Source organism: Populus alba, chromosome 9, assembly GCF_005239225.2.
Source record: "Populus alba chromosome 9, ASM523922v2, whole genome shotgun sequence".
In the NCBI taxonomy this organism is placed as follows: domain Eukaryota; kingdom Viridiplantae; phylum Streptophyta; class Magnoliopsida; order Malpighiales; family Salicaceae; genus Populus; species Populus alba.
Genome location: NC_133292.1, coordinates 6,970,932 through 6,980,897, shown reverse-complemented (window position 1 = coordinate 6,980,897; position 9,966 = coordinate 6,970,932). Strand labels below are relative to the sequence as shown.

Sequence of the window (9,966 nt, the reverse complement as noted above, 5' to 3'; positions counted from 1 at the left end):
CCAAACCACTCATGTGGAGTGGTGGGCAATCTTCATCTCTCGAGTCAATTTAATGGTGATCATATATTTAATAAAGTGAAAAAATCAACCTATCGCAAAGGGACAAAAGTTTGAGGGATCCCTCATGTAAAAACAGGATTTTGTATCTCACACGAATACAGCACCATAAGTTTTCCTAGTTTTAGGGATTGGATCGCAAACACGGCTCGTTTCGGAAGGAAAGCAGGAATTGAGGGCAGGCTCTGGTGGTGCGGAGAATTGTCGTGGGTGAGCAAGACAAAATAATGGCAGCACCGATTAAAGGGCCGACAATCCAACGTGCAAGAACAACAGCGTTCCATTTTTCGGGGACTGACATGCAAACATCACACTCTGTTACGCTGCTCTTTTGATCTTAAAGATAATGAACAAACAAGACAGCCAGTTGTTAAGAATCAATGCATCCACAATTGTGATGATCATTGATTCGTAACCAACTCCAGCCCATTCTTAATTTGAGAAAATCTCTGAGAAATTGAAGTCATTGGTCAAAAAGATTAAAGAATTTGTAATCGGATCATATTTGTCTCTTTAGTACTGCCGCAACTTGCTCCTTTCAAATTGATAATACAAAGCATTTTCTTTGCAATAAATGCTAATGTAACTACACACACTTCGAATAAATTAGGAAATAAAACTACAGATATATGTGGGCACTAAGGAATGTTGATTAAAAATTTAAAGAGGTAGGAACATGGCCAGGTAAAGAGTAATGTAGCTTGTGTCCCACTCATTTTATCATTTTAGATTGTCAAAAAAATGATTTGATTTCGTCAAAATTCAAAAAAAAACAAAAGCAAGTCAAAATTTTACATATTTATGTATGTATGTAATTTCGATGGCCTAATATAGTGATTGTAGAAATTGAACTTTTAAATTTTATGCATGAAAAAAGAAACACTTTTTTTTGGTAACTATCTTCTAAAGAATTTGTATTTTATCTCTTAAAAAGAATGAGTATTTTATTGCTTAAAACTATTATGTATATTATAGAACACACGAAAGGAATTTTAGCTTTGAAAAAGAGGATAAGTTGATCTGAATGCAAATAATTCTTCAGATGTAGTAGCATAATTGAATACTTTAGAGATTATAAGGACTAAAATATTTATACTATTGAAGTAAAAGAAAAATCATAGACGATGGTGTTAGATTGATGACTCGCGTTATGCTCTAAACTAGATTTACAAAAATATATATATGTTAAGGTATTGCTAACATGTTTTTTAAAAGCATGAAAAAATTTGTGGCCGAACACATAAACTTAAGTAAATTTATTTTGGTTTTTTCAGTAGTAATTGTTTTAGATTAGTAAAATTTCAGTTTATTTTTTCAAACCGAAAATTAAACAACGGGTGTCAAAATGTTTCCTCAGTATTATGATACCACCATATAAGCAACCAAAATAAATCATTAAGTTTAATCTCAAATAAAAGACAATGTTAAAGAATCAAATTAAACAAAAAAAAAATTAAGTGACCGAAAAAAGAAATTGAAGCATTCTTTGTGTGTGCAAATTAGTCCATGGCGGTAAAAAAACAAATTAAAGAGAGAATATTTCTTAAAAAATTCAAATTTGTTCCCCAAACCTCAAATTGTCTTAAATTAATGAAATTATGTTTTATCCAGTCAAATCGAATATTTACCAAGTGATGAAATCGACACCACAAAATCTCCCTATGCATACATAGAAAAAAAAAACATTATAGATTATTGTTGCAAATAATAGAGTATTGTTGTAATCTATGATGACTACTAAGAAGAGTTATAATAATTTCAGAGGTAATTTTAATTTTTGTATTTATTTTAATATATTTGTTGCATTTCCGGTAATAAACATTAATTTCTCTTTTTATTTTAAAACCCATTCCTATAAATTTCTTCTAGAAACAAATCAATTAACATCTAGACTAAAAGTTTCAAAGATAATAACATTGATATGATGAGTCCACGTTGGTTTGGACGTGGTTAAAAAGTTTAACTCCAATTCTTGATTTTTGGATTTCAAATTTTGGCATCAGTATCTAAGAAAAAAATATTATTTTTTAAATATATATATATATATATATATATATATATTCAAGACCACTTAAGAAAGAATTTAGTTATGATTTACGGCAAACTAATATGAAAAATACCATTATTATTGAACTAAAAAACCTTCAAACAAAAATAAAAAATAAAAAATAAAAAAGTCAGGAAAAAAACGGTTATTAGTTCTCCATCTTTCATCGGAAACAACATGCATGATTGCATGCGTATGACATTCATTAAGCAACTAATTGCATCCTTCATGATCAGTTAATTACGTGCCTGTAAATTTGCCGCACACTGGGACTCGATAATTAAGTGTGGTAATGGATCATGCTTTTTAAAAGTGAAAATATATTAAATTATTAATATATCAAAACCATTTAAAAATATCTAAAAAAGCATTTAGACCAGCTATTGGATCTTTACAAAATATCTTGATGCCCAGCTAAAAAATGGCGACAGCTTAAGGACCCAGAAAGTTCCTTGGAGCCCAGGCCATGTTTAATTAGTTACTTCAGACTTGAATGTTTGGTGCAAATTAACAGAGTACTTGGTAATATTAAAAGGTAATTACACAAAGAGTGCATACATGCAAGTATAGCTGCGATCATTTTATGTTCGACTCGGGGTCCATGTAAGTGGAACCGCCGAAGCAAGTAACATGAGCCAACTCCGAGAAGCCTAGAACCCAACTTGCCCCTAGGATGAAAGGCCATGGCCTTATCAGGAACATGTGGTGTGGAGAGACCCTGGTGCACTTTCTTGGGTCATTGTTTCGAACAATTCCTTACAGACAACGAACCATGCTGTTCATGTTTTTGTCGTTGTTTTGAATTCAAGAGATGAAGATAAATATTAACCAGACGGAATAGATGTCTATGTCCAGCTGGAATTTAGCGGGTCGCCAGTTGTCGGCAGGATTGAAGGAATATTTCTTCGGAATAGGATCTTATTGGTCCCACAAGGAAAGATTTGGTCAATGGATATATAGAGGTTCTTTTCTTCCACATTTTTTCTGGCTTCACACGATGGTATTTAATGTGTGTTTGTTTTAGAGGTTGAGGTTGAGTTTGAGTGTGGGACCCACTAAAAAAACTATAAAAAACAAGAAAAAATAGCTTTTGTGATTGAATTTTATGCATAATTGGGTTGTACCCAACCACAACCTCAACCACAAAAGCTAAAACAAACACACCTTTAATATAGGTCGAGAAAAGTAAGATTAAATTAAGGTTATTTCTTGAATGGGTTTAATAGATTAATTTAAATTGTTTTATTTTTTATTTAAAAAATTATAAGCATGTTTCATCAGAAATAACTCGACTTTAAATCAAAATTTTGATAAAAAAAATTAAGTCACATTCTTGAATGCATCAAAAGTTATTTTTTTTACTATTTATTGATTATAACTTACATGACACTGTTTTTTTTTTTAAAGAAAAAATGTTACTTGGTGTCATTTTTATTGTTTTTTTTTTTTGTAATGTAAATTCATTCTAACTCATTTTTACGACAAATAATTTTAAAATTGTGATTCAAAATTAAAAATTATATCAAATCAATGGCAGAAAGAAACTGAATTGTATTAACAAAAGCCAACTGTTGTTTTATTATTAACCCAGTTTGAACATAAACAATCTATCTAAGATGTAACTCAGGATTTTGATACGCGAAGACAGAACAGTTTACTCACACGAGAAAAAAAAGAGAGGATGAAAAACATTTTTTATGATTTCTAAGATGTGATTTGTTTTACTCACAACTGCAACATAACCTTAATCGTATTAATTCTTAATTTATTATTGCTTAAAAAATAAAAATAATGTAATTTAGTCATGATAATTATTAATTAAGTTCGCTATTTCGGTGCATTTGTGCTTCAAGTGGAATGCTAATAGAAAATATAATAACAAAAAAAAAAAAATTGGCTTTAATAGGTTTTCACTACTCTATTGTGTCTCCTGATCAGGTGACGACCAGTGGCGTGACCGTATCTACTACTCCAGGTATCTTTGTACTGCCCCAAGATCGAAAGTATGCCTCTGTGTCAAGGCGCTACTCTCTGTCCGACCTGGTAAGCTATGCCTTCTCGTTCAAAAGACAAGAAGGGTGTCATCTTTACTAAGCTTAGAGATGAGATGCATTATAGCCTCACGATCGCCCACAGTGTTCCGAAAACACTGGCCGGGATTCCTCTTCGTTTAGTAAGTTTTGTAACCCTAGAGACTACGAGTTGAGTCGTGGTTCTCCAGGTCGCCTAGCTTATCCCACGGATGCGGAGGCTGGGAAGAGGAGGTCCCATGGGCAATTATCTAAGTCAGCGCCTTCTTAAGCCTCTTCATAACTTCCATAACTTTGGCTCAAGTCCTATAACGAGGGTTTCGCTCGTTAAGGGCCGGGTTTCTATTCAATCTAAGAGTCAATTATCACGATGCTCTACCGCTTATAATTACCGAAACAAACTTAGTTTCTCTAATTCCAACCGGAGCGATGTTGGGAACTTACACTCCTGGTAATAGAAGCTGGATTCTATCTCTTCATGCTGGGAAGCGTATCTGTTTGTTGGTTGATTGGCTTGTGCTGCTGCTCTAACCACGCTAGCTGTGGAGTTGAACCACAGTTCTTCCTTACCTTTCGCGGTGAAATTCCACTTCCCTTTGTTCTTTCTACTACTACTGTAAACAAGCCCCTTTGTTTAGTGATTTATGGGGGGCTATTTCACCCTCCATTGATGGATAGGCTTGCCACTTTGTTTTCGAATAACTGCCAATGACAGAAAGACAATCCGGAGACTCGAAAGACAGCCATGTCTTCTCCTTAGGAAGAGAGCTTCCTAGCCTATCAAGGAGACGCCACCTTTCATTAGGGAATTTCTCAGGTCCCAGGGCGAGTCACAACGCGGACTGCATGGTATCTATATTCAGCCGTATCTATCTCCAGCTCTTTCTATAGCTGGTAGGTTCTTTCGCAAGTTCTCTAATCTCTTATAATAAAAGGAAGCTGTTCAACTTGTCTCAATGGAGAGAATAGATGGAATAGTATGTGGAGCCTATGCCTGGCATGCATTGCTGAGAACTACTAGCCTGGTAAGACTGGCAAGGTTATACCAGAATATGTTTAAAATGGATTGACTGTTATCCCTATGGGAATGACTAGTCTTGCTTGCTGGTCCTGCTTAGTGGGAAAAAAGTTCAACACTCGCTACTCTATTTATTTTTTTTTGCTTTAAAAGGTACCTACAGTAATTGATTTGAGGAATAGGGCTACGCTCCTGATGGCCGATGAAATTGTATCTTAACTGTCTGAATCCATTAGGTTCAGAAAAGAAACGAAAACATCTTTGATTACGATTAAAAGGAGCAATCTGAAGTAGACCAAGATCCAATTTCGGGTCATTTCTTGGTGAACATAATCTGCCATAATCTCTTCGATCCCTTCATTTATATGCCAGAATAAAGAGGGGTTGGGTAGGAAAGTGGAGGAGACTTTTTTGTATATGATGATCAAAGGGAGCAGCAACGCTGCAGTAATTCTTTGAAAAAGTCCGATTCTCTGTGTCTTCGAGCTTTTCATAAGGCAAAAATAAAAGTTTTTTTTTTTTAAAAAAATATATATAAAACCGATAACTAATGGTCCAATATTCTTAAAGCCCAACAAATTGGTTTTCAAAAAAATTGTAATGGCTGGTGTTGACTTTGATTTTTTTGAAATAATTAAAAAAATCCAAATCAAACAAATTTTCTGTTTAAAAATAGCAGAAACTAAACACGAAAACGAAAGCCAAGACTGCAAACGATACTAAACAAACCCTACATTTCTATGCTTAAGAATAACCAGCCAGGGGTATGAAGTACCAGCAAATATGATCAATGAACCATGGAGAGGGCAAGGAGAAGGGGGCGGTCTACTAAGTACTAATAACTACTTCAATTTATAACGAATATGGCAGCCATTTGAACCGGAGCTAGCAAGTAATTTGATCCAACACAGAGGCAACAAGGAACCGAGAAATGACAGCCCGGATCAGAAGAAGCCAACGGTGCGCGCATGTTTGTGATTATACCTTCTTAAGAGCACTTGGAAGTTGAAGTAGATTCCAGATTCTGATGCGTTGCAATGCTTTCGATTTACCATATGTATCAAAATAATCAGTGCCTCTGTTGGGAAAGGTTGAAAATAACGCAATCATCATTCATTTGATGCTCCCATTGAAGTAGAAAATCCCCATCCCGAAAGTTATATGCAAAGCCACAAAGTAAATGAGGATACCAGTTGCAAGTGTATTGCCATAACTTTATTGCGAAGCCTAAAATACAAATCAAGGTCTCTGGATACCGAGTAATGCATTTCTACTAAAGAATACCTATAAGTGAATGAATGAATCATTCAAAAGAATATCAGCAGAAGAATCCTACTATGTCCAGTCTTCAGCCATGGGTGAAATGATCAGGCTCCTCTAGAATTCAAATACCACTCCCACCATATTTATTGCTAGCCTTCAGCTTCCCGATTACAAGGTTCTTTCAGAAAATAAATATCTATCAGCGTATGTGTCAGCTAAGTTCCCGTCTTTAAACTAAGAATGCATCAATCATACATAGCGTCCCAATTGGATCAGCATCACACTAATATCATCACAGGAGCCTCGCAAAACAGAGAGATCAGCAAGCTTTTTACAGGCAGATAATGGTTCTGCCTTTTCAACCCCTATGCACAATCGGCGAGCAATATCAACAGCTTCTTGATTACCAACCTGAAATCATGTAAAGGACTTCATTTAGATTATTTGAGCTAGTGAAATTCCTTTAAAGGGAAAAGATTGCTAGCGAGAACATACCTTATCCCATAAGCCATCAGAAGCTAAGATTAAGAACTCATGATCTGGCTTAATTCTAACAACGTTTGTGTCAGGCTCGGCTATTACCCACTGTTTAAGATGACTATCTCCAATTCCCCTGGACACAGCCAAGGATCCCTGAATTCTCCAAGTTCCATGGATTAAATCAACATAGCCACCCTGCAAAACAAATTCCATAAAATTCATTAGTTCCCATTCAAACAAAGCTTTTCTCAGACCCTGTATTTCTATGCAAGAGCGTGCATAATATGGTGACAAACTGCTTACCATGGACTCAATCCTGTCCTTCTCGTCTTCCCTAGAAGGCCGGTGATCGGCTGTGAGGGCCTCTGCAACACCTCCTCTACTCATAACAGCACGACAATCACCGGCATTAGATACAACAAGGTTCCCCTTCCTAATTAAAGCTGTCACGCAGCAGGAGCCACCTCTAATATCTTCTTTTAAAAACTGAGCATCGGTATTCAAATAACCATTCTTAACCGCATCCTTAATGTCTTCTTCGTCCCTCCTAGCAACTTCATCTAAAATATTCTTATATAAATTCCCTGCTGCAAATTCAGCAGCTTTAGCACCCCCATGTCCATCAAAAATAGCAAAGAAAGCCTGCAAACACAGTGCATATATAGATTATAAGACACAAATTCTAAATCAAACAAAGAGCCTCAATATTAATCAACACAACATATAACAAATTTCCATATTGGGTTCCATGTTTAGTTTAGCCTTGAAAATTACCATAACCAAAAACATGTGTCTAGATGATCAAAAGACTTCATTTACAGCGATTATTTTCATATTCTTTGATATATTCCAGAATTCCTTAAATTGAAGCTCGTAATTATGTAATTCCATGTTTAATCATTCGCAATTATTCATTGGATTGCATCCATTTATAATATCTTGCAGAAAAACTCCATTACACCCCAACCCCCCAACCACACACACACAAAATCAATAAATCCAGATAGGTTATTCACCAAAACAATTTTATTTCACATACCAGTCCAGTGAATAGCCATACATAGACAGAGGAAGAAAACGAAAACAAAAAAAAATTCACACGGCAGAAAACTATGAAATTACCTGCTTGGCATCTCCTTCAAGTTCAACGACAGCAGAAAAGCGATCCTCCATAGCCTCTCTCCTTCCTCTCTTACAATAAACAGAATAGCCATGCCCTTCTCTCTCCACCTCCGCTTCCTCCACCTCCCTGGGCGTCCCCAGCCCTCCTCCAAACCCCATAACAACCGGTATATCCAGCCTCGCCGGCCTCTTTCTCTTCGAGAGCGTCGCGGCCGCCCCCGAACCCGAAGCCAAAGAAGAAGAAGAATTGAACCCAGTTAATGGTTTTTGAAGGCGATATCGAAACGGAGAGGGAGAAGAGCAAGAAGTAGTTGAAGAAGATGGAGATTGTGTTGTTGGTTTTGAATGGGTTAGTGTTAGTGCTATTGTTTCTGCTGGTGGTGAAGGGATTGATACCACTGTTTTGCTGCGGAAGAGAGTTGTTGATGGAGAAAATACAGGAGAATTCGACAGCGCAACAGAGCACGACATTTTTTTTTTTCTCGTGCGGTGTTTGTTTTGAGTTTTACTACGTTCGTTTTTTGTGACTCCTTTTGTTCTCTGGTTTGTTTGTCTATGAATCTGTCGCATGGAAGAAGAGGATTGTTATTGTGGAAGTGTTAGGAGGTTACTTATAGTGGTTTTCTTCCTAGTGATCTGTGGCCACTGGCCATTGCTCTGTTCCATAATGTCGATGTTGCCCTTGGACTATTTTTTTTTTGTTTTAGTTTCCTGGGAAAGGGTCAGAAGATTTTCATGGTCAATGGATTTTCCTGGTAAGGTGTGGCCTGAATCTTTGATGCGTGTTTTTACCTGTATTCATTTCCTAGTAGTGTCCACGTAAACAATAGGGCTACCAGTTTTTTCGTTTTTCTAGGACAATGCCGTGGGATAATTTTTAAAATGAATTTTGTTTTATTGTAAAGATTATGTAAAAATATATTTTTTATTTCATTAATTTTTATTTTTTATTAATGTTTTTCACAAGCATATAACTTTTTTATAATCAACTTGTCTTTTGAATAAAGAAATAAAGATTATTAAGATAAATATTCATAAGAAAACTTAATCATTTGAATTAAGGTGTAAAAATATATTATTTTAATCAAAACTCTCTTTTTTTTTTCTTTTTTTTTTTGATGATTTTTTGTTATGAGAATCATTGTTTTCAAAATAAAAACTAATCATGAAGAGTAAGGTTGAATAAAAATATATATATAAAAATCCCGACTCCATGGTCTGTACATGTACAAGATAAGTGTTTTATTGTCTATTAATATTTATGAGCATCTCCTTTATATTTAAATATTGCATATTAGATTTGCATATAACAATTCACAAGGCAATATTATTATAAAAATATAATCTAATTTGAACTCTATGAGCATCTTCCTTTTTCCGCAAACCTTTTCTTTTCTCCCTCAACATTTAATGACCAAGCACGCAAACAAAATGAAGTTTAGGATCTAGATTTAAAATCCTCAAATAACAGAGATCAAGTATGTGAAAACTTTAAACCTAAGGAATCAAGCCATAGTTTTTTCCAACAAACAAATATTACTTTTTTTTATATAAAATTGATGTTTGATTGGCACATGGAACCCTTATATAGATTTCGTACATGTAATGAAATGCAAATAAAAGTTAATTATAACACACAAATAGACGTAAGTGTAGTGATGAAATAATAAGAAAAAAAAAATTGAGGATAAAAAATATTCGTGTTATTCATAATTATCTATATGTTTTTGCATTTCAAAAATATTTTTTATTATTTTTATTTTTGTTTCAAATTAATATTTTTTTAGTGTTTTCAAATCATTTTGATATGCTGGTATTAAAAATAATTTTTTTAAAATAAAAAATAAATATTATTTTAATGCATTTCTAAGTGAAAAACACTTTAAAAAGTAACCGCAATCATATTTCTAGTGACCAAGTAATTCAACTGGCTTTTTTTTTCTAATTAA

At 34.5% G+C, this 9,966-nt stretch overlaps 1 protein-coding gene across 1 annotated transcript; it reads right to left on the bottom strand.

The window, feature by feature from the left end:
- Positions 1-6,344: 6,344 nt before the first annotated feature.
- LOC118027583 (putative protein phosphatase 2C 53) lies at positions 6,345-8,611 on the bottom strand. Its single transcript, XM_035030964.2, has 4 exons — positions 8,018-8,611; positions 7,199-7,537; positions 6,911-7,090; positions 6,345-6,826 (listed from the first exon to the last, which is right to left on the bottom strand). The coding sequence occupies exons 1-4, from the start codon at positions 8,585-8,587 to the stop codon at positions 6,665-6,667; spliced, it is 1,251 nt and encodes a 416-aa protein (XP_034886855.1). The 5' UTR covers positions 8,588-8,611; the 3' UTR covers positions 6,345-6,664.
- Positions 8,612-9,966: the final 1,355 nt, after the last annotated feature.

Excerpts from the sequence above, each read along its gene's own strand:
- LOC118027583 (XM_035030964.2), bottom strand. The coding sequence starts at position 8,587 with ATGCGACAGATTCATAGACAAACAAACCAGAGAACAAAAGGAGTCACA. Across the intron at positions 7,538-8,017 it reads TTGAAGGAGATGCCAAGCAG|GCTTTCTTTGCTATTTTTGA; the intron begins GTAATTTCATAG and ends CTGTGTTTGCAG. Across the intron at positions 6,827-6,910 it reads CTGATGGCTTATGGGATAAG|GTTGGTAATCAAGAAGCTGT; the intron begins GTATGTTCTCGC and ends ACATGATTTCAG.